Consider the following 25,763-nt stretch of genomic DNA (forward strand, 5'->3'; position numbering starts at 1 on the left):
TGCAGACTAGCACACTTACAAAGAATAAACTAGCAATGCAAGACTCCTTAATGTCAATAAAAAGGCAAGAAAATAATATATATATATATATATATATATTATATATATATATATTATATATATATATAAAGTCTGTGCGTCTACGTTGATCAAATAATCTCTAGCGTCTGTATAAAATACACAAAAGGATATAGACTACATAAAAAAACCCAAAAGTGCTTTAAAACAAAATTATTAGTGATAACAATGTCGTTTAACACACACACCCCTTTATATAGAGTACATACACAGTAAATAAAATCACTGTGCAATAAAATGAAATAGTTGCTCACCCAGCAATACGGGCTTGTTCATACAAGATTGTGGGCGAAAAAAAAAAAAAAAAAAGCGGTTGAGCACAGTTATTTTAAAAATTACAAATTATGATCACATGCACAGTGCTCAAATCCTCAGCCAAGTACAGTAGATCATCATTGTACTGTACTTGAACTCTGAAAGTGCTTCAGCGCTATAAATTCCATCCGGATCTAGTCCTAGCATCTTCAGTCGTCTCCTGTACCCGCACACTGGCCAATCAGACCTGTACCACAGAGCCAAGGAAGTTGTCGAAAACCCCCTCAGCTCTGTGCTACAGGTTGTATTCGGCCTGGCGGACACAGACGCTAGCAGCAAAAGCATCAGGGCAACTCCAGTGCCTGGCCAGTAAGGCACAGGAGAAGGCCAAAGCTCCCAGTCCACACTGGCCCCCCTTAACACTGTTCTTGGGGCATGCGCCCCCTTGTCCCGACCCAGTGTTAAAACAATAAAAATGAGCCTAAATGACCCCAACGCTGCCCATTGCTCCTACAGTTTGCTGTATGATTATACACCTTTAACCACTTCAATACCGGGCACTTTCTCCTCCTTCCTGCCGAGGCCAATTTTCAGCTTTTAGCGCTGTTGCATTTTGAATGACAATTGCGCGGTCATGCAACACTGTACCTAAACCAAATTTATGTCATTTTTTCCCCACAAATAGAGCTTTCTTTTGGTGGTATTTGATCACCGCAAGGTTTTTTCTTTTTTGCTAAACAAATAAAAAAAAAGACCGAAAAGTGTGAAAGAATAAAAAATAATTTTTTTGTTTACGTTATACAATTTTGTAAATAGATAATTTTTTTTTCCTGCACTGATGAGGCTCCACTGACAGGCCCTGATAGGTAGCACTGATAGGCGGCACTGATGGGCAATAATGGGCACTGGTGGGCGGCACTGGCGGGGAGCACTAATGGGGAAGGCACTGCCGGGCAGCACTGATGGGGAGGGCATTGGCGGGCTCCCTGAGCCCTGATTGGCCTCCCTGATGGCCATCCCTGGTGGTTCTAGTGGCACCCCCCCCCCCAAGGGTCTGCACTGGTAACCAATGATCTGATTATCATTGGTTGCTCTCCCCATCAGGAGAGCCGCAGATCAGCTCTGCTCTACTCTTGCCTGTCAGGCACGAACTAAGGAAAGCCGATCAATGGCTCTTTCTGTGTACATAGCTGGTCACATTGCAAAGAGCCTATGTCAGTAGGCTCTTTACAGAGATCGGAGATGCGGTGTGCCAGAGTGACACGCCGCATCACCGATCGCCGCTCTGCGCGTCCCCCGAGTGCATTATCCTGCCGCCGTCATACGACGTCCGGTCAGGATAATGCAACCACCGTCCTTTGCCTATAGGGCGGGCGGGAAGTGGTTAAACAATGCTGACCCAAAAGCATTTATCATTTTAACAATAATTTTACTTACTGTGGTATTTCCTTTGCAGCTCTTGCTGGACTTGCTGAGAGCCCATATCATGACGGCCAAGGCCAACCAGCCTCTGCTGGATGTTCACTGGAGTTCCAAAGCTTTAAAAAAAAAAAAAAAAGTGTAATTTTTAGTTTCTTATAATACAACTTTTCTAATTTTGCCAATACATACTTTCAACACCTCTTGCATCTTACCTTGGGTTGCCTAGGGAGCCTACAGCAAATTGTGAGTTTCTATCCAGAAATTCCAACAGACCTTTAAGCTCCTGAAGAACAGATTCTAGAACTAGTGGGGAGACGCTGCTATCGATCTGCAGGACAAAAGAGAGCATCGCTAACACGAGAAAAGGCAATGCGCACAACATGCTGAGTCATATTTCGGACCCTTGGGGCGGTTTACCACTTACCCGGAATAACATTCCCTAGAAGAATGGGAAGAGGGAATGAAACAAGAGGCAAACTGGGGAGAAATATTCTGCAGAAAGAGGGACACTTGGAAGCTATGATGCAAAAGTTTACCAACTAGTGAAGGATGCATATGGGAGACTGTCCCAGGGCTAATACCTTCAAAAGACAAGTTACTAATGGCAGCTCCCATATTTATATCCTGACAGGTACCTATGAATAATAAAGGCTTGAAATTCTAAGGGCAATAGGCTACAGTACAAATCTAGTGGCCATATTTCTGCTTGGGTAAACACAGTCCTGAAAAATAATGTTATCCACAGGTCATTGCACTTGCAGGAATAGGAAAACATTTATGAGAAGCCATCTTCAACACTCACTGACTACAGAATAATATTATTTCAGGCAGAATTGGAGAATGGGAACGATGCAAAAACCTACCGCTATGACGTCTCTGTTGCCAACCTTGAAGATTTTCTCAATAGCCACACTTCCATCCCAGATGTTACTGTAAATTAGAAAAATAGGGCACATAAGCACTTTGCGGTTACTGAAAGTGCAATGTTAAAATAACCACTAAACACATTTGCTCTGTAATAAACGGAGGGGAATTTAGCAAGACACCGATCGCTCGGTTCTCACAGCTTCATGAGCAGAGAGCTGGTGACTGTCAGTCAGCAGCTCTCTGCTCTGCACCCCCCTGCTCACTAAAGCCCTGGGCTGTGGATGGAGCAGGAGCGGCCAGCTCAGGCTCTCAGCGACTTTCTGAGAGGCTGAGTTGCGTGCTGATCCAGGCATTTGGGCGGATCCCGACTCCATTGTCACGTAAAAACAGGTCACAAGAGTGCAGAACAAACAGCCCTCCTGTGATGCACCGGAGAAGTACAGCCAAAGGAGCTTTGGCTGTACTTCTCCTTTAATGTTATTTAACAAAAGAACATACATTTCACATAAAAAAAAATATGGTACCAAAATTTAATGTGTGCTGTAAATTGCCACCAGTATTGCTCCTGTTTCTTCTTGCTGGAGGCTGCCATTTTTATTTATTTTTTTTCATATTCATTTTTATTGAAAATTTCAAAGTTTACAAATGTACAAACAGAACAAGAAACCGACAGGCTCTGCATGGCAAATGGAATGCAGACAGCACGATTTAAACAGTAACATACTAATAACCGTTTCCAATAAGTGTGAAAGACTAAGGAAATGCCGATGTTCAAGCTATGAGTAAAGCGCATATGGAAGTGTGCACGAAAATGCACTCAGTGGTCTAAACATCTGGGCAAACAGATAAAGAATAGGCAAGGATAAAAGAGGACGCTCATAAGAAAGAGGTAGAAGAGAGGGGAAAAGAAGGAAAGCAAGGCAGGGCACCAGGATAGTAGATACATATGAGGACTTGTGTCCAACTCACACATACGATCAGGGAGGCCGCCATTTTGTTGAAGCTCAAATCAGTCACTTCCTTATTGGAAAGTCTCCCCCTCTCCTTGGTCTCAAACTATATGTCACTTTATGTAATTAAAATGTGTGAAACTCAGAATTCCTCCCTGTCCATTAGGTTTCATCACACTAGACCAGCTTAACTCCAGGAAGGTTTAGAATCACAATTGTTTGACAAAACCAACCGTCTCTTCCCTACATATAGGTTAATGCACAAAATCTGGGATGAGGGTAAACAGCTGCAAGGGGTAACTAGGTTTACAAAATTTAGCTCTATATTTAATAATACCACATACTCGGAACTTACTTATGCTCCTAAGTGAGGTACTTTTGGTATCACACACATGAAATTTGTTGCAGAATTTGTACGGTCTACCACAATCTATTTTTACTATTTGCAGCTGTCACGCGCAGTACCGGCACAAAATCAGCCCCCTGACTTCTCTTTCCCTAACACCTATTTTTGGGCTGTTGCAGCACAGTGAAATACAGAAGGGTCTTATTTCCAATTCTTATGCATCCCTACTGAATATCAATTTGGAGGCCTTCCCCTAAGGCCATGGATCTGTGGAAGTCTGATGTGGGAGACTGGTCTTGTGAACAGTGGGAAAATACGCTGGAAGCAGTGCAAGCTAGTTTTGTTTATACTTCTCAGAGTTTATTGAAATTGTACCTTTTATTGTGAGTTCAGTGTACCCCGTGAACTAGGGCTGAACGATAGTCGATATGATATCGACTATCGTTCTGCGGCCATAGGCGATATTCATATCGCCGAGGTCACGATATTTGTATAGGCAGGGGGAAGGGACTCGGAGGAGGACTCACAGACTTCCGTGTTCGGCAGGGAGAAGTCGGGACACTTCAGCGGTGAGCATACATTTACTCACTCGTGCACTGCAGCCCGCCCCACACGTTCAGTGAGTCTCACTCTCCGCCCTAGTTTTCTCAATGGCACATTCAGGGAGCCAATCACGCTGTGATTAGCTGCACAGCTAACCAATCATGCGTGCCTGCACACCTGATTGGTTCCCGCTGTGCCGCTACTCACGGCGTGATTGGCTCCCTGAATGTGCCATTGAGAAAACTAGGAGTGAGAGTGAGACTCACTGAACGTGTGGGGCGGGCTGCAGTGCACGAGTGAGTAGTGTATGCGGCTGTGCTGTGATCCTTTCCCGGCTCCTAGTCCACCGCTCCAGCCTCCTACCACCACCACTATGAGAGACTGTCTGTCACTGAATAATCTGATCGATTCCACAGTCCACACTGTCACTTATTGATTTTACCATATTAACCCTGACCTGCCCAGTGCCCTGTATCTGCAATTAACATTTAGAAGGCTGCCTGCATGCTTCATGATATCCATTCCCAGCATCCTTCCCAATCCCTACAGTGTCAGTAACATTAACCCTATGGTACAAGGCTGCAGTGTGCACTGAATCCCGTTCCCTACAGTAACATACATTAACCCTGTATGGTCAGAAAGGCTGGATTGACGGGTCCCGCAATATATATCGCTGAAAAAAAAAATATCGCAATATATTTTTTTTCCAATATCGTGCAGGCCTACCGTGAACTTGTTTAAAATGGGTCTTTTATCAATACCAGTTTGTCCAAAAGTTAGCAGAGATCATGGCGATCTCATACACATGCTGTGGAGATGTCCAAAAGGTACAGAGGAGATGTCCAAAAGGTACAGATACTGGACATCTGTTTTTGCAACGATCAATAAAGTATTCCAAACAGACATCCGTTCTGAACCCAGGCGCTGTCTGCTGGGAGTTTTTGATAATAGATCTGATGCCTTTACCAAGGAAGCTGTTTTCAGCACCTTGTTTCAGGCAAATACAATTATTCTCCTCCACTGGAAAAGCATGTCCTCTCCATTCCTTAAGGAGTGGCTAAACCATATGGGTACTACTTTAAGATTTGAAAAGGTTATTTACCAGCACCATGGATGCCCTGCAAATATAGGAGGTTTTCGTAAGGTTGGCTTTATATACCAGGCTTGGGTCCAGTAGACCCGATTATCGATATGATACTGGGGTAGAATAGTGTTGGTTACTCAATGCTAGTTATTACTATTGGACTTTGGAGTAGGCAATAACAATGATCTATCGGCACTGTAATTTCTGTTTTCAGCCACTAGGTGGGGCTGTATGTTCTCTTTAGTGAGCTCTATGCAGTTGGAAGCTGTACTTGCCTAAGGGTTTTCTTTTTTGTTTTTGTACATTACAACTTGCATTTTTTTGAGAGCATTTATGGAATACGTATGCTTGATTGAGTTCAAATAAAACTTTTTCTTTCTTCATATTTAAAATCCTTTTCTTGGAGTACATTACGGGACACCGAGCAGGCCATAATGACTGACTATCTGGGTTATATGCCACCTATAGGTGAATGGACACTGGCAAACCAATAGACAGGAAGTTCCCCCTATTTAACCCCTCACACACAGGAATTGACGTCCTTTTTTTTCCCACAAACAGAGCTTTTCTTTTGGTGGTATTTGATCACCTGTGCGTTTTTTTTTTTTTTTTTTTTGCGCTATAAACAAAAAAAAGAGCGACAATTTTGAAAAAAATCAATCATTTTCACATTTTTTTTATATGAAATTCTCAATAATAATAATAATAAAAAAAAAGGAAAAATCCAAATTTTTTTTTAACATTTTAGGCCAACTTGGGTTGGACAGAGGAAGGGAGAGAACGGTGATTCAAGCTAAGCTTGAATCACACAATCTTTCCCTGACTTTCTGACAGAAGACACGCCTGCTTTGTTTACATAAGCAGGCGGCGGCTCTTTTGTCATTCTAGCCAAAGATCGCGGGAGGCCGGCGGCGATCGAGCCCGCTCTTCCCACGGTCTAGCTCCCGCTGTGTATAATCCCGATCTCTCCCCGAAACCACGTGCACATAATCACATAGATCTACGTGATTATGCGCAGCCGAGCCGCCCAGCCGCAGTAGATTTGCGCAGTCGGGCGGTCGGCAAGCGGTTAAAGACAGGGAAAAAAAGACGTTGTATTTCACCGCAGGATCCCCGAAACAGGACCCAATCTTCACCCATCACAGTGGGGCCGGCATCTCTGGGCCTTCAAGGACCAGGTCCCCCTTTTTATATTTGGGATCCACACTCTTGCACCTGTATAACACCCTGCTGAAAAACACCCTGCTTGGGAATAATAACCAAGGATCCAACTTTCAGGGTCCCGCGCCCAGCGGGTCGCATTACAGGCAAGACCTCGTTCCTTTCCATCCGAGGCTCGGTTACCATGCTTTTAGCGCTTAGCCATCCAAATGGATCCGATCACAACGCCCCTTTACTGGGACATCATTTAGGTTGAAGAGCTTAAACAGTCATGACCCATCACCTTCAAGACACTGGCGAAAAAAACCGAGGTTCTTCCTGTATGGGAGGGGTTATATAGGGGGAACTTCCTGTCTATTGGTTTGCCATTATCCATTCACCTATAGGTGGCGTATAACCCAGATAGTCATTATTATTGTCTGCTCTGTGTCCAGTGATGTACGATAAAGAAAATGCGTAGACTTCTAGCCTGAATGTCCGAAGCCTGGCTGCAGCCATCTGTCCCTAACCGTAGTTATCCGCTCTGTGTGCGACTACATAGGAACAGTTTAAAGTTGAAATGGGCTGAGTGGCAGCTGCTGATGACATGACACTGTGAAGGAGGTCTTACAGTGCTGATGTTCACAGGCTGCCTTCTGTGAGAGAAAGGAGAGAATACCAAGGAGATAAGATGAGGCACTATCCTTGAAAGCTAAACTCTTTTGCATCTCCCTGGCAACAAAGTCTGCCCTGTCATCTCTCCTGATTTTACTTTCTCTTCCTTCCTAATCTGTCTTTCCTGTTGTTCCCCCCCCCCCCCCCCCCCCCGCTAGCAGCAGTGAATCTTTAGGCTGTCAGCAGAACAGCCTCTAGTGATTCATTCATAAAATCGACAGTGCCGAGAATACAGGACAACTGAGGCAATTAAAGTTATACTTTAACTGAACAAAGTTGAAGCTAGAAGCGGATTGGTTACTATGAACAACTGCTCCACATTCTGTATTAAGGGCACCATCCAAGAATTCAGCCAAGAACGGAAAGTCTACATCAGACTTCATGTCCTGCATATGTCCTAATGAAGCCCCAAATTAATTCTATAAATCGAAGCTGAGCTCCTGCTCCACACAGCTAAATACATAGTTAATATACATATAAAGGAAGATGTTTCATTGGTCAAAGGATTTTATTTTTCTCCTTCATTTCTAAGATTTACACAGATCTGCCAGACAGCACAGCACAGTCTGGCAGGGCAGAAATTGTATTCCCCCCAGCGTGCGAAAGGACAGCAAAAGAAGCAGCAAAATAATAAGCTTATCTCTCTGCTCTCTCCTCCTAGCAGCATGTGAGCACTAAAGTACAACTGGCTGGCTCTTTTGTTTAGAAATTAATAAAATAAACTGCAAGAACAGCCTTCAGCAGAAATTACGCAGACCCTTGCAGAGTCATTACACCATGACAGCGGCTCTGACAAGCCTGGTCTATATCACCATCCAGTTCAGCTTCCACCTTCCTTTATTGTGTAGCAGAAAGGTGTATGAACCAGAAATAAGCATGTAAAAGCGTTATCTACCAAGCAGCATGCACTTTTCTGAGGCTGGCTTTCTCTGAAGTGCTGAGATGATGCAGAATGTCCAGGCAATGGCCTCCCTGGTCTGGGATTATAGAGCAATACTGACCATACACAAGGTGAATAAAGAGCAATGGGGGTCATACACAAAACAACTAGAAATACTTTCAACCAAATATGGATTGCAACATTAACTACATGCACCAAAACAAACTGCCACCCAACACTTTTGACACAAATAATTGGATTTTTGACTTACCGTAAAATCCTTTTCTCTTAAGCTCATTGACAGACGCAGTCCTCTTTGATTAATATCAGTAGGGTTATACTGCCCCCTACAGGAGTAGGACACTAGGCAGGATTAACGTTCTGGCCACACCTTAGGGGCAGTCCCAGAGGGGCGGTCCCCTCAAACAGCGGCCTGCAGAACCTTGCGGCCAAAAGAGGCATCCGCCGATGTCAGCACATCAACTTTATAAAATTTTGTAAAGGTATGAACCGACGACCAGGTAGCCGCCTTGCAAACCTGAAGCACCGACGCCTGATGGCGGAAGGCCCAGGAAGCACTAAGCGCCCGAGTGGAATGCGCCTTAACAGGGAACGGAGGAACCCGACCCTTAATAGAAGAAGCCTGTACCACCGTCTGTCTGATCCATCTAGAGATAGTCGCGGCAGACGCAGGCAACCCCTTTCTAGGGCCATCCGTGATCACAAAAAAAGTGAATCAGTCTTACGAAAAGAGTCTGTAGTAGTCATGTACACCCTGATCGCCCGAACCACATCCAAGGAGTGTATTGCAAACTCCCGAGGATGACTGGGCTTAGGACACAGGGAAGGTAGCACAATATCCTCATTTAGATGAAACTCTGAAACCACCTTAGGGAGGAAGGATGGATTCGGACGAAGAACCACCTTATCCCTATGAACCACCAGATATGGGGAACGACAGGACAATGCGGCCAGTTCTGACACCCTGCGTGCAGAAGGGATAGCCACCAAAAAGGCCACCTTCTGGGATAAGGTAAGCAAGGGAATCTACCTAATATTTTCAAAGGGAGGTTTCTGAAGAACCGACAACACCAAATTAAGATCCCAGGGCGGAGCCATGTGCTGCACCCCCTGGATGAAATTCCGCACCAAGGACTGAGTAGCCAGAGGCTTCTGAAAGAAGATTGCTAACGCTGAAACCTGACCCTTGATAGTGCTCAAGGCCAGTTTCTGCTCAACCCCCTGTTGCAGAAAAGCCAATATCCGGGCCACCGAGTAAGAACGTGGAGGAAACCCAAGAGATTCACACCACACAATATAAGACTTCGATGTGCGATGATAGATCTTTCTGGAAGTCGCTTTCCTCGCTTTAATTAGAGTAGGGATAACTGAAGCCGACAACCCCTTGTCCTTCAGCACCTGGGTCTCAACAGCCAGGCCGTCAAAGCCAGCGATCGTAAAGCAGGATGGAAGATCTGTCCCTGAGACAGCAGATTCTCACTGAGGGGAAGTCGCCAAGGAGCGTCCGCAACCAGCCTGACCAAGTCGGCGTACCAGGCCCGACGAGGCCAGTCCGGAGCCACAAGGATAACTGGTATTCCCTCCACCTTTATCCTGCGAAGAAGTTTCGGCAGCAACTTGAGAGGAGGGAAGGCATACAGTAGCTGATACTGCCCCCACGGGGCGACCAGCGCGTCTGCGGCATCCGCTAGAGGATTGCGGGAGCGGGCTACAAACCTCCGCACCTTCCTGTTGAGCCGAGATGCCAACAGATCCACATCGGGGGTGCCCCAACGAAGGCACAATTGGTAAAATACCTCTAGATGAAGAGACCATTCCCCTTGATCCAGAATCTGACGGCTGAGAAAATCTGCCTGCCAATTTTCTACCCCCGGAATGAATACCGCGGAGAGAGCTGGAACAAAACGTTCCGCCCAACGAAGGATGCCGGCCACTTCTACGGCCGCCAGGACACTCTTGGTGCCCCCCTGGTGATTGACATAAGCCACGGCCGTGGCATTGTCCGACTGGATCCGTACCGGGCTGCCCCGGAGCTGCTCGGTCCAGTGAATCAGACAGTCTGATCGCTCTCAGTTCCAATACATTTATCGGTAACCTGGATTCTTCCAGAGAAAAAGCTAACTAAAAAAGATTTATCTAAAAAAGCTTGCCAGGACCAGAGATCCCAACAAGGAACTTAGGTCCTTACTCCTGACTAGGCAGAAAAAACTGACATCCTGTAGCAGGGAGAGAGAGGATATACCCTCTGGGACTGCCCCTAAGGTGTGGCCAGAACGTTTTTCCTGCCTAGTGTCCTACTCCTGTAGGGGGCAGTATAACCCTACTGATATTAATCAAAGAGGACTGCGTCTGTCAATGAGCGACAGAGAAATGTGTATTTTCTTATTTATGCACAAAGTGTAAAAAAAAAAAAAAAAAAAAAAACAATATTCTAAGTCAAACTAAACATTGCTACTTTAATGCAATATTCCAATTCATTAAACATAATAGAGTAGGTGAATGTTAATTTAGGATACTCACTTCATAATGCGACAGAAGTAGATACAAATCCCAGTGTGCTTCCCTGAAAAGATGACCTCTGGGCCCATTATACCCGCCAGAGGTGCTGCAGACTGATGTGTAGGAGTTCCGACCGAATACATTGGAGTAGAAACAGCAGGCGGATAGATACCTAAGAGACGAAAGCAAGAACTAGTGTTAACCCACTCCAAGCTGTTATCGAAGTTTCACAGTGCCACTACCTCAGTATTCATTTGCCAGTTGTGAGATTTATAAGCATTACTCATTAGGACTCAAGTAACCTCTAAAGTTGTATTTAACTCTTCTTTTAAAGTTCGACCTACAGATAAGCTTATAAAAAGGCTTGCCTGTAGGTACCTTGGAAAATGCATAAATTTGCGCCGTTTAATAGATATTATCATTGCCTCAGGCTGATGACGTCAGTGGTGCCTGCACAGTATCACGTCACATTGGTGACTCCTGTGTGCAGGCATGGGAGTGACATCATAGTGGCCCATCCATTCACAGGTAAGTGTTATAATGTGCCAATATGTTGTGCATACTAGCACATTATGGCATCCACCACATTGGACCATAAAAAAAAAAAAAAAAAAAAAAAAAAGTTATCTTTAACCACATAACGACCGCCCGCTGCAGTTTTACAGGCAGCAGCTCCCGGGCAAAGCGACGTAGTACTACGTCGCTCGCTCAGGAGACTCTAGGGGGCGAACGCTCCTGCCCCGGCTGGTTCCCTGGGGAGCCAGCGCGTGTGACCGGCGGCTCCGATGACTGCCGGCCACTCACGATCTCCCGCAGCAGAGGGACAAAGACAGACAGCTGATGTAAACACAGCCGTCTGTCACTCTCCCTGAATTATTTATGGAGGCTATGTGATCCTGCTGTATAGGATCACATGTCTCTGTGATTACTTCACAAGCCACGCCCCCTGACAGTAAGAATCACGCCCTTAGGGACACACTTAACCACTTGATCACCAGTAATGTTAACCCCTTCCCGGCCAGTGTCATTTGTACAGTAACAGTGCATATTTTTAGCACTGATAACTGTAGTAATGTCACTGGTACCCCCAAAAGTGTCAAAAATGTCAGTCAGGTGTCCAATCTGTCCGCTGCAATGTTGCAGTCCCGCAAAAAAAAAAAAAAAAAAAAAAAAAAAAAAAAATCGCAGATCGCCGCCATTAATTACTAGTTAAAAAAAAAAAAACAATAAAAATGAAATAAATCTTTCCCGTAGTTAGTAAACGCAATAACTTTTGCGCAAACCAATCAAAATACGCTTATTGCGATTTTTAATTTACCAAACATATGTAGCAGAAAACAAAATTGGCCTAAAATGTTAAAACATTTTGATTTTTACATTTGCTTTTTGAGAATTTCATATAAAAAAAAATGTGAAAAATATTGTTATTTTTTCAAAATTGTCGCTCTTTTTTTGTTTATAGCGCAAAATCAATAAATAAATAAATAAAAAAATCGCACAGGTGATCAAATGCCACCAAAAGAAAGCTCTGTTTGTGGGAAAAAAAGGACGTCAATTTCGTTTGGGTACAGCGTCGCACGACCGTGCAATAGTCAGTTAAAGTCACGCAGTGCCGAATCGCAAAATAGGGCCTGGTCTTTGAGCAGCCAAATTCTCCGGTCTGAAAGCGGTTAAATACCTCTTTACTCCTCTAGAATCATTTGCATTTTAATTTATTTTTTTGTATTACCTGAAACGCCACCAAAAACACACTAAAATGTACGTCAAAACGTCCACTGTAGGCAGAATAAGGAACTATATATTAGAAACGTGTCACTTGAGATCCAAAATATAAAAGGAAACTGAAGGCTCTGGTCCCCCAAACTCCACTTGTTATATAAAACTTTTAGATGGTTTGACCTTTTTTTTTTTTAAAAGTGGGAGTAAACTCCCATGCATGACTTTTTCCTATAAGGAGGCTTACCTATAGGTACAGTAAATATCTCCAAAACATGTACGGTTTAGGAGATTTTTACTTTTGATGCAGCCGGTGACGACACTGGCCTCAAAGTCCTGTGCGGTGAATGGCGGCTCCCGCGCGCATGCATGGGAATGACGTCATCACGGCTCGGGCCAGTCACAGTTTGTGAACCTGGAAGGAAGACCGGGTGAAGACTGACGCGCCTTCAGGGGTGACAGCACGCTGCTGGATGACTTTAAGGCAAGTTTCACATAATGTGCTAGTATGGGATGCATACTAGCACATAATGGCTTTACCTTGCAGGATAAAAAAAAAAAAAAAAAAAAAAAAAAAAAAAAAAAAAAAAAGCAGTTTGCTACCCATTTAATTTAATCAATTTTGTCATCAACTTTAAATCTTTCATAAAAAAAAAGTAAAACAGGCAACACAAGCACACGACCAGCACCCTCACCCTTAACAGCTGGTTAAACAATAGGTAGAATGCATATGGTACCCTTCCAGCCTGCATGACCGAGCCAGGCCAGTCAGGTATTATTTAAAGTAGAAGTGTCTGACTGTAGAGTTAATTGATGTTTGTTCAAAGGTGGTAGGTAACACCTAGATTACAGGCATAATAGGGTATCTAAAGCCAAGGCCAATAATTTGCTAGATTACCAATTAGATGCGGATAGGTTTTTTCTTTTTTTTCCACCTGGTGATTCTGCCAAAAACACTCCCCGTCCTAGGATTACACAAGCAATCACTGTACTGTATCCATGTACAAGCAGCATTGTCAACCATGGACAGGAAGTGTATTAGGACTACAAAACACCTTCTCCCCTCCTTCATAACATAGGCAAGAGTTGTTCTGAAATTACATAAAGGATTGCGCAGGGCCAACAACACTGCTAAAGATTTCAATGCAGAGGCAGAAAGCACAGGACGTTAGCGAGATATTGTTTTGCTCTGTATTAAAAAAGATAGCAAAAAGGCATAGCATTGATCGTTTTATGCTCATCTCCAGGCAATTAGCTAAATCCAAAAATCAAATAGAAGGAAGCTTTTTTACCAAAAGATTTGCATTTCTGTCCATCCAGTTGTTAGATTTAAATGTCTCTGCCACACGGCACAGCCCTGTCAAAGAGGGCAGGAGACCATTTTTTTTTGTTTCTATGACATGGCAGTGAAGAACAAGCAGTAATGACATTTTTCCCACTATTACCTACAAGCAACAGATCAATGTGTTGCTCGGTTGCTGCAGGCAGGAAGACTTTTTGTCACCAGGGCTCTCTGCTCTGCCTCTCCGGCGCTCACTGGAGCGCCAGGCTGGGGAGGAACCAGGAGTGTCTGGCTCAGGCTCTCAGCAGTGTGCGGAGTAGCTGATCCAGCTGCCAGTCAGGCATCTGGGTGGAATCCGACATCGTCAGGGTGCTTCCAAAGCATGGACTGGCTCTTGGGTCACAGGAGAGAACAAGGAAGCTTTGGCCATACTTCTTTTAATGTGTTTGTTTTTTTTTTTTTGTGTTGCAATCCTCTGGAGATCCGCACTCTGGGAGGGGCAGGACTGGGAGCCAATAAGATGAGCTGGGTGCAAATATACTAACAGTGAACATGGAAATAAGGAGGAGCAAGGGATGACTTCATTGGTCTGTTACTCTTTCACTGACAGTCAGCAGGATGGGATGGAGAAAGGACATCACTATATTTTTTCCTACAGTCTTCAACTGAAAGTGGCGTTTACTGTTTGGCAGGGCTGTATAAATTTCGGGATGGTCAGCAATACAAATCCTTGAGTAACCTAAAGAGCTTCTTATGGATTTTGTATTTAGCCATTTGACAAGCTTTCAGATTTACATAAATGTGACTCAATAAACCATTGATAACAAATAAGGAAGTAAAATACCTTGTTGTGGCGTGCCCAGGAAGCTAGGATTTGGCATGGGACTGCCTACAGGCATTGGTGATCCTTAAAATAAAAATACAGCTATTATTACTGAAAGGCTACAGATCATTTATAAAAATAAATTTAAGAAGAGAGAGTAGGACTATATATGGAGGTACCTCATCCATGTACTACCAAGCTAGAAGATATTGTACTTTACTGGTAAGAGAAGGATGGCAGCGTAGGATAAGTAAATAACATTATTTATTCAAAAAAAAAAAAAAAAAAAAAAATTATATATATATATATATATATATATATATATATATATATATATATATATATATATATATATATATATATATATATATATATATATAAGAAAATTTGATAAAACCTATATAGTCATTAACGTGGACAATATAAGCTATACAGTGAGATACCAATATGTCTGCTAAATGTTCCAAGAGGTCATTTATAAAATAAGAAAAAAGTAGTACTGTCTTTTATTCAATACACTCACATTCATGACTATACAAATCACAATGGTGATTAAAGCTGGACAAGTTTCGTTGGCATGGTGTATGGCTTCTACAAAATGTAAATGCCTCACCAATCTCAGCTTTTACCAAAATTTTACTGACAGGGTTTACAAGGTTTCCTTTGATGGTTAACACAGATAAATGCTAGAGAGGTCTGTTTTCAGGTCTAAAATGTTCAGACTTTAGTGTATAACCTAAAGAGTAGTAGTCAAAATATCCAATATAAATGCAGAATTCTATTTTTCCTGTTCAGTTTAACGCTAGCCCAGGAAGTCCAGAAAGAACGAAGAACCAGAAGCAGGTGTGCGGTTTACTTTGAAAAGGATTTTTTGCAAATACAAAATGACTTTTGCCTTGCTAGCACATACCAGGATATAAACCTGATTGGGCCTTCCAGTGATTCAGAAGGTGAGAAAGAGTTGCATGCTAGTGAACAGCAAGAAAGGGAACAAGATCTCTAAAATTTGTCTTCTGTGGAAGTAAAGCAGCCCACGAGTCATTTTTTTTGTTCAACCAGCAAACCGAACGAAAAAAAAAAAAGTGACTAGATTCCCCATACACAAACTAAGCGGATGTGGGAATCCTCCCCACTGAGCTATTGTAATCTGACAGCGGAGAGACTCACCTGCAATGAGGACACACTAATCAGCACTGCCAGCTATAGCCGGCAGTGCAGATCAAGCTGAGGAAATCCAACAGGGCAGTTGTACAGAACTGCCCTGATCGGTAGATTGACTTCTGTACAACCTCCCTGCCCATACATGAGTTGAAATTTGGCCAGTCCATGTTGAATTGCCTGAATTTCGATTCACGAATTGCCAGCTCAAGACCTTGCCCTACAGGGAAGCAATAGCGACTGCAAGGTTAACAGTTGTTAGCCAGCATCTATTGTTCCAAAGACCTCTGAAGTCAATGCTAAGAGGAAAGGAAGAACATGGACAATCTACCTCAGCCTCTAAGGAAATGGATAAGAGAACACCCACAAAAAAAAAAAAAAAAAAAAAAAAAGGGAGGACATCTATCATCACAAAAATTTCTCGTGATGAATCTGGGTTCACACTTATGTGGTGCGGGAACCACAACACAGCAATTCCTGCGTGGGTTCCCACACCGCATAAGAATCGCAGGCAGTTCACGCTGCGCTATGCATACCACTGTGGGTGTCAATATAAGTTAATGACACCCCCAAATCGGTTCGCAGAACACCGTGCGAAATGTGGAAATTGATTGCATGATTCCAGAGCAGTCAAAAAACAAAAACGGGTCTCCTGTACCTTTTTGGTGTGGATCCAGTGGGAAATAAGCCATACATAATGTATGGCTCAAAATCGCACGTCATTTGTACAGGATTCCTGAACAAATGACATACAATGAGGTACACCGTATCAGTGTAAATCCAGTCTGTAGGTCTGAATGGTCAATCTCCTTTAAGGAACTGCACCATCAAGAAGGATGACTGATATCGTATTGTAGGTTTGTTTTTTACTATCTTAGTGATCTAAGCTGTAATCATTATTTGCTGTCCGACTACTTCGCAATAAATCTCAATTTCTTTAGCTGCTCCAGTCTAGCGGTTTCTGAGCAATGTATCACCTGGGAAAATATATGTCCTCTATCACTCCACTCTATGCCACTTCACACAATTCTGTCCTCCTCCTTTCTACCAGCCTTTGCCCCTTCTCAAATATGTAATCAAGACCTACAAAAGAGATATTACTTACCCACAGGCATCGGAGAGCCAAATATTGGCCCCACGTTGCTGGGGGCCGGAAGTGAAGACTGCAAACGCATTTGTGCTTCGCCACCATACCTATATAAAGCCAGGAAAAAGAACACAGAATTAGAGCATGTACTTTATTTTTTACAGCACTGTTTCCTAACCAGTCATCCAGCAGTTATAGTCAGAATTCCTACTAGAAAGGCTGGCGAAAAGGTTACATATCTTATGTGATTTTATTTTTGTGCAATTTCTTTTCATTTAACCACTTGTCGACTAGCCCCCGTACTTCTACGGTGGCAGGTGTGCTCTGTCCCGTGAAACTACTTACCTGTGCACGCGCCGACTGGCCACAGGGGGAGCCAATCAGCGGGTCTGGCGGCCCTGGATGTCCACCGGGCACCTGCGATCGCTCCCTGTGGAGATAGAACAGTGGTCTGAAGTTGTAAACACGGCAGACCACTGTCCTGTCAGTAATGAACACAGGGATCCTGTATTTCCTCCCATTTAGGAACACTGGTCTCTGTGTTCGTTCAGCAAGCCCATCCCCCACACAGTTAGAAAGCACCCCCTAGGGACACATTTAACCATTTGATCGCCGCTGATGTTAACCACTTCCCTGCCAATGTCATTAGTACAGTAACCGTGCATATTTTTAGCACTGATTACTGTAGCAAGGTCACTGGTCCCCCCCAAAAGTGTAAAAAATGTCAGCTAGGTGTTTGATCTGTCAGCCGCAATGTCGCAGTCTCGCAAACAATTGCTCATCTCTGCAGTTATTAGTAAAAAAATAAATAAAACAAAATGACATAAATCTTTTCCCTACTATGAAGATGTGATAACTTTTGTGCAAACAAAATCAATATACACTTATTGTGATTTTTGTTTACCAAAAATATGTAGCAGAATACATATTGGCCTAAAATACTGAAAACAAAATTGGATTATGAAAAAATTCTTTATTTTTTTATTGGGAATATTTAATAGCCGAAAGTAAAAAATACCACCAAAAGAAAGCTCTATTTGTGAGGAAAAAAAAAGGTCAGTTAACCATTTCTGGACCAGAAGATTTTCCCACTTAATGACCAGGCCATTTTTTGAGATCCGGAACTGCATTACTTTAACTGACAATTGCGTGGTGGTGCGAAGGTGTACCCAAAAAAAAAATTGAGGTCTTATTTTTCCCACTAATAGAGCTTTCTTTTGGTGGTATTTGATCACCTCTGCGATTTTTATTTTTTGCGCTATAAACAAAAAAAAAAAAAAAAAAACGACAATTCTGAAAAAACAAAAAAACAAACACAAAATGTTTCACTTTCAGCTATATAACATCCCCCCCCCCCCCCAAAATAAAAAAAATCAAATGTTTTCATCATTCTAGGCCAATTTGTATTATGCTACATATTTTTGGTAAAACAAAAATAAAAAAATCCCAATAAGCATATTTTGATTGGTTTGCGCAAAAATTATCGCGTCTACAAACTAGTGGAAAGATGTCATTTTTATTTATTTTTTTTACTTTTTTAGTATAGGCGGTGATCAGCGATTTTTAGCGGGACTTCGACATTGCGACAGACACATCGGACACCTGACATTTTTTTGGGGGGGGGGGGCAGTGACATTACTACAGTAATCAGTACTAAAAATATGCACTGTTACTGTACTAATGACACTGGCAGGGAAGGCATTAACCCAGGGGCGATCAAAGGGTTAAATGTATGCCTGGGGGGGGTGTTTTCTAACTATGGGGGTGGGGGGTGGGATTAAAGAATCAACACAGGGACCAGTGTTCCTAAATAGGAGGAACACAGGAGCCCTGTGATGACTGCTGAGAGAACAACAGTCTGCTGTGTTTACAACAGACCGCCGTTCGCTCTCCACGGATCGCGGGTGCCGACCCTGCGAATCAGCTTCCCCGCTGGTGAATGGGCCTGTGTGCCTCCACGATCACTCCCGCAAAGCGCCATACAGGTACAGCGATTCGAGAGAACCTGGCGACCTACTGCCGTATATCTGCGGTGGCTGGTCGGCAAGTGGTTAAAGTAATGCAGTGTCGAATTGCAAAAAATGGCCTGGTCATTAAGGGGGTAAAACCTCCTGGTCGAGAAGTGGTTAAGGAATATCAGACATTACAAATTAGGAAAACATAGGAGATATAGGTGACAAACAATAGTAATATATGGAATATCATAACAAACACAACATAATAGTTATTAGCCCCCCGCAAAGTTAACAGTATAAAGTGAAGTCAAGAGTGCAACCAGTACCTGGGAACGATAATTACTGTGAGGTGTTATGTACTGGTGTAAACCCGGTTGGTGAAGGAGTGGGTGGTGGTTGGGGAGAGGAACGCATTCTCCTGATGGTGAGAGTGGACCATCTCTTCGAACAAGTGTAAGGTGACCTGGGGGATTTATTGTAACACAGGCCCTTTGTTCCTTGTACAAGTTCACAAACCCTAACTTGAGCAACGGTAAGGGGTCTAAGACCTGCATCCATGCACATGAATTCAGTTAGAGTATGGGCAGAGAATGATGGAAGCAGTCCTGAGACCCTTTGTCTAAGAGGGACCCATCTGCATGTATCGGCAATGTGCAAGGAACATGGGTAGCCTGCTTACATACACAATTAGCATGCAAAGGCATGTCATTGGGTATAATTTGTACATTGTGCCATTATGAGAAATTAATCAGTACTACATTCCAGTGCTAGCGATTTCAATGCACAATTGTCCATGTAGTTGCAGTCTTATTTGCTGGCATGACCTTCCCTCCCCTCCCTTTAAAATAAAACACAAAATGAGAACTTTAGAAAAATAAATAAATTCCTCCATATAACAGGGGTATATAGAGAATAATTCATGGCATTTACTGCCATTTTGCTTGTTTTATGAACTTGCATTTGCATGCCTTCAGCAGAAACTTCATCAAGTAAACAACCATTTCTAATCACGTTTTCCCAAAGACCAGCCTGTTTCTGCTTTTGGTTTGTAAAAGTATTTTATTATTGCCATGAAGGAAAACTAAAGTGCAACTGACTGCAAAAAGACATGCTAAAGCGGCTGTAAACCCGAAAAAAAAAACAAAAAAAACAAAAAAAAAACCTGCAAGACAAAAGGCATAATGAGCTAGTATGCATCGCATGCTAGCTCATTATGTATTACTTACCTTAGAACGAAGCTCCGACACGGACCCCCGGACATCGCTGCGGGCACTGCCATGATCCCTCTGCGTCTCTTCTGGGTTCAGCGGCTCCAGCGCTGTGATTGGCCGGAGCCGCGATGACGTCACTCCCGCGCATGCGCGCAGGAGTGATTTTCCGGCAAGCTGCCGGCGAGGAAAGCTGAAGGTCCGCCGGACCTTCAGAGCGCATGCGCCACTCGCGTGAGCGGCTGCATGCACTGCAAATATCTCCTAAACCGTGGCGGTTTAGGAGATATTATTTGTACCTACAGGTAAGCCTAATTATAGGCTTACCTGTAGTTAAAAGTGTCAAAAAGCGGGATACTACCGCTTTAGTGAGTTCTCATTCTGACGCAATGGCATTAAAGGACTTTTGTGGTCACTGTAAAATCCTTGGGAGTCCATTGAGGGACAAAGAAAGTCCTTCACCTTTTGGTATTACGGCCGCCTACAGGGGGAAGTTGGACAATGGCAAACATAAAACTGCAGGCCAGCACACAATAACCCGTCTCACTACCAGCTTGCTTATAAAGCAGAGCAGTATAAACAGCATTATTGTAAAACACAAAGATGGGACCTACAGTATGTCTTGCACTGGACTCCAAGAAAAGGATTTTACAGTTAATGCAAAAATTCTATTGTTTGCCCACTGAGGAACATAGGAAGTCTTGCACAGTCGGGATGACCAAACGCAGTCCTGAGTGATAGGTGTGGAACACAGCAATCACTGACAGGTCCAATGTGAAAAATCAATTAAAATAAAAGTGGACTGCCTGCAGCTGAAGAGCTGCCTATAGGACCTTTCATACGAAGCTTACATCAGATGAGGCCAAAAGAGCCTTACATCACTAGTAAAGTATGTCTTCACAGGCAAAAGGAGAAAAACCGAGTCATAATACCAAACAGACATTGAAGCTTGTTACCATTTATTAAAGTGGTTCTAAAGCTTCATTTTTTTTTTTTTTTACCCTAAGGGTCCTTTCACACGGTGCACCGCCCGTCAAGGTCCGTTCTCTGCTCAGCGGGGGATCCATCAGCCGATCCCCCGCTGAGCAGGTGGATTATAGCTCCGTCTCCACTCTGTGTGCAGAGACAGAGCTGTCAGATCCCCTCTGTCCTTTATGGGGAGATCGGATGAGAACGGACCGTCTGTCCGTTCTCATCCGATCCGATCCTCCAGATAGATGGAAAATAGGGTTTCCATCCGTCCGGATTTCACGGACAGGATCGGAATTGGATAGCAGTGGGTGTCAGCGGAGATGTCCCCGCTGACATCCGCTGCCCCGTAGGGATGCATGGAGCATCCGATCAGGTCTGCCTGAAAAACTGACAGGCGGATCGGATCAGATCGCCCGTGTGAAAGGGGCCTAATGCATTCCTTGCATTAAGGTAAAAATTACTGAGGCATCACATCAGCATCCCCCTCACCCCCCCCTTTAAACTTACCTGAGCACTTATTCCATCCAGCACTGCGCGCACCTGCAGCTCTTCTCTTCCCTCACTTCTGGGTCTCGCTGGCTTTGCTCGGGCACCGGGAGCCAGTGTGGTCAAATCAAAGCCAGTGACAAAAGGAGTGGGGGCGGGCCAAGTCCCTCTGTGTGTGTCATGGTACACAGCAGCGGGGCTCAGGAGCAAGCACTCACAAGTGCCCCCATGAGTGCACAAGACAGGGAGAAGAGGGGCGGGCCATGAGTGCCAGCGGGGGACTCGAGAAGAGGAGGTTTTCAGCCGCTCTGTGCAATTCCACATTTTGATTCCATTGCACAGTGCAGATATAGACATGTTTGTTACCGTCACAAATCGCTTTAAGCAAGGGTTGTATGGGTTAACATTCTAACCGAGCAAGAGTTCAGATTTGACTGAGAGCTCTAGCTCAGTTCTGTTTGCAGGAATGGAAGACAATGGGGAGACTGGTGTGAAATCCCATGATAGACCTAGATGGAATATCCTTTGGATTTCCACAGGAATCATAAAATTCACAGAATTGGAGATTCTCCAGACTTATGCTCCAAGGCCCCAGGCATCTGCTCCACGACTTCTATCAGTGAGGGAACCTCACTGAAGTGCTGAGCCAGCTTGAAATGCGTTGACTTTGTTCAGTCCCCACAGTGACTGCACACTTGTTTTCAGGTGCTTTTACTATATGTGCAATAAAAGGTAAAGATGTTTGGAGTGCAGCTGTCCTGTATTTTTATACTACATAATTCCAGTGGAGTGAACTGAGTGAGAGACATGTGAGATTCTATGGTGGCAAGCTTATCTTGGAGCATCATTATAATGTCTCGCAAAGTTAAAAAGATGTCCAACCTCCTAGGACACTAGCAGAAAACTAGGCATGCTGTAAGCAGCAGTATAACCCAAAGATGAGAGATTTTCTGTGTTGCTCAAGTGATGAGAAAGAAAAACATACTATAATGAAAATACCTGAAGAATGCCCGTGTAGCCCAGGTGGACACTTCCCGATCAGATGCAGATGAGGAGCATGCCAGTATTAAACATGTTGCACAGGCCTGATCCTCCTTTGAAACAGAAGAAGCAAAAATCAAAATCAACTGCGCACAAAGCCAACATCACACATGAAACCTGTTCCTGTTGGATTAGTGTAAGACATAGAGCCTCTGCCAGGTTTTTATTACCTTGTGTCACCAACAGGGAGATTTTCTATCTGTCCAGGTTATCAGTCACCAAAATTGGACGCAAGAAAAAAAAACCAAAAGTTTGAATGACAAGTTGAACAGAAATAGAAAATAAATCTTCCACTGGGGACCCCGACAGCCTTTTCTATGAAAAAAGAAAAAAAAAAAAAGGCTTTGGCTATATTTCAAAGCCCGAATTAACCCTCTATATTTACTACTGTACATACACAGCAATAAAATATGTTGTGGCTTAGGTTCTTTTCAGCTGGCAGCAGGAAAGTCAGACTGCTACTCGCACACAGTGCAGCGGCCTGGGTCCCCAGTGGTCTGACACCCCCTCCCTGCACACTGCAATCATAATCATCTATTATTTATTTTAACCGTGGCTCCTTAATACAGGTGCAAGCTTTTCCACAAGCCAGTGCCAAAGCAAGCTTGATCTATTTGACCTTAGCTTCAGTTTAAAAGTCAACTCTACTGGAAAATGCAGCTGTCACGTAATGAAATGTTTACATTGGGCTATCCAGGGGCAAAGAAAACCCGTCTGGCGTGGTGATGTGCCCCCAAGGGGCATGCTCACCACTGCCTGTGCTAAATAAAAAGGGGAGGAGTTTTTTTTTTTTTTTAATACCAGCTAGGCCTCCGCAAAAAGAAAAATTAAAAAAATGTGACGTTAAGCTTAAAGCGTTTGTAACCCTAAAAAAATAAAATAAAAACATCCTGGTCCTTTAAAGCATGTTAAACAGCACAGTGCTTGTGCTGTATAATTTGGCCCACTGTATGACGTAAAATACCTGGTCGATCCTGCCTGTGCCCCCGTGTATGCTGACCACTGTAATCATTGCTGCTGATCCATGGTCAGTTTACGTGCCTCCGTCATCCCACTGTCTGCTCTGGGTCTCTCCCTCTCTGCCTGTCAGTTCCAAAGTCAGTGTGGGAGAGCCAATCTCCTCCCCGCCCCTCCCCTCCCCTCCTGCTGCTCTTACTCATTGCTTGAAAATACCATTTATAAACTGCCATCCGCTCGGTTTTATCAAAATATACAGAAAGAGCTGTGTGTCCATTTTTTTTATAATTTTAATTCTAAATACTGTACCTTCTCTCACAGCACCGAAGTGAAGTTATGTGACCTTCCTCTGCTGGCCGGCTGACATTACAGGGTTATCCCAGACCCTCCCCTCTGCATTCCGGGGAAAATCCAGGAAGGAGAGCAGAGGAATGTCACATGACATCACATGGGTGCTGTGAGAGAAGGGATTTAGGATTCGAATTGTATAAAAATGGACACTCAGTACTTTAGCTCTTGATAAAACAGAGGATGGCAGTTATTATCCTGACTTTACAACCACTTTAAGGGTAATCACTGTTTTTTTTTTTCCTTTTAGCAAACCCTATTTGTTTTGGTTCAAATACATTTTTTGGATATGCATTAAATTTGTGATTTCAATCCTTATTTTACAAACAAAACATTTAGTACATGGTGTTTTTTTGCTACAGTCCGTAATTGTAGGTTAGCAAGAAAGCGCAACTTCAACTCTGAAGTTGCTGACGGCTCCTTGCAGGCTCAAGATCCAAATGAGACGTGTAGGTTTCCCTTCTCCAAGTCCATCAACTGTGTGTAATTTAAGATCCTTCTATTTAGTTCACAGGAAAGCAGTAAATGATCTAAAACCCAGAGTATCATGTGCTCACTATCTGCTAGTTGCAAGGTGTAAATATCAAATAGAAAACCATTTCACTTTTTTTTTGTTCTGTTAAATGTAATACATTAATAAAATGCTTTGGATTTCTATTTTCGTCTCTGCAGATATAAAAGGTTTCCTAAAAAAGTTACCTGATGCAGTTTAAAGAACCGCTCAATTTCTTCTCCATCTCCTCCAGTATTGGCGACAAGAAGGTGTCGCAGCTGATCCACAGGTCTAAGCTTGTGGAAGATGTGACTCCCCTGTAATTCATAAAGAACAGGTCATCAATAAATAAACTAGGACATTTGGTTTACCTGTAAAAACCTTTTTACAGGACCCAGAGGACTTCATATTCAAGACTTTTGTAGGTGCATAATCACTTGGAGAAAAAAGGCATAATTCCCCACCCAAGAAAAACTCCTTTCAGCTCAACTAAGCTTCAGTTTTGTAGCGAGCAAATAACAGACAAGAGTAATGGGATCTCTGTGTCATGTGATGTACTTCAAGAAAAGGAGTTTACAGGTTAACCAAAAGATCCTAATTTCTTAAATCTTACATCACATGACACCAGAGGACTTCGCCTTTCTCATTAGGGGAGGAGGAATCCAGCAATGGCGACTTCAGGTTAGTGCGCACCACATTCGCTAGGAAGCCCATTATGGCCTTCTGTGTCTGAGATCTGGACGTGGAGATTCCTCCTGGGAGGACTTATCCACAAAGGATTGCAGATCTTCAACAGTTTCCTATGATACCTCATCACCAAATAAGATTTGCCTGGAGATGGCTGCCCCCAGCATCAAACACCGACTCGAAACATTACAGTCCCTTGCATGAGGGGTCAGAGTAGAATCCTTGGCTATCAGGGCACAGCGACTGACCTGGATTAAACTCCCCTCTACGCCATCAGGGGCGTGAAGAAATGGGCAGGAAATCCCAGGACTAGGCCCACACAAGGAAATCCTGCGCCAAATCTGTAGGCACAACCATCATCTAAGAAAACTAGCTAAAAAGAGAGACTTAGCTGAGGTAGGGGGAGTTATACCTGGGTGGGGGGTTTATTTATTTTTTGGCCAGTTTCCATTCATCTGAAGGGGACAGCATAAGCCAAGTAGTCGTGAATTTCAAGTCCTCTGTGTACTGTGACGTAGAATTAGGAAAGACACATTGAATGAAACTAAAAGGCAAAACTTTTTTTTTTTTTCTTCCATTTTGGATAGAATAAGGTAAGGTTATTTTCCATCTGTAATCCATTAGGGAGATATCCCTTCACTTCCTATACCATAGCCAAAACAGGAAGTTATAGGAAATCTCTCCAAAGTGAGGCAACCTCTGGATTGCCCCATTAGAAGACTTCAGCTCTCTTACTATTCCAAGAACAACCCAAATGGGTTTTTCTTTTACTTTCATTTTCAGTAATAAA

At 43.4% G+C, this 25,763-nt stretch overlaps 1 protein-coding gene across 1 annotated transcript in view; it reads right to left on the reverse strand.

The window, feature by feature from the left end:
- Positions 1 to 25,763, reverse strand: part of NUP155 (nucleoporin 155) — a 75,327-nt gene that overhangs the window by 22,258 nt on the left and 27,306 nt on the right. Inside the window, exons 14-21 of the mRNA XM_082248148.1 lie at positions 24,493 to 24,603; positions 22,447 to 22,541; positions 16,845 to 16,933; positions 14,603 to 14,665; positions 10,782 to 10,932; positions 2,619 to 2,685; positions 1,968 to 2,083; positions 1,771 to 1,871 (exon numbers count right to left, since the gene is read on the reverse strand). Coding sequence (XP_082104274.1) covers positions 1,771 to 1,871; positions 1,968 to 2,083; positions 2,619 to 2,685; positions 10,782 to 10,932; positions 14,603 to 14,665; positions 16,845 to 16,933; positions 22,447 to 22,541; positions 24,493 to 24,603 — 793 coding nt within the window. The remainder of the gene's footprint in view (positions 1 to 1,770; positions 1,872 to 1,967; positions 2,084 to 2,618; positions 2,686 to 10,781; positions 10,933 to 14,602; positions 14,666 to 16,844; positions 16,934 to 22,446; positions 22,542 to 24,492; positions 24,604 to 25,763) is intronic.

Source organism: Pelophylax lessonae, assembly GCF_965119305.1.
Source record: "Pelophylax lessonae genome assembly, chromosome: 1".
NCBI lineage: Eukaryota > Metazoa > Chordata > Amphibia > Anura > Ranidae > Pelophylax > Pelophylax lessonae.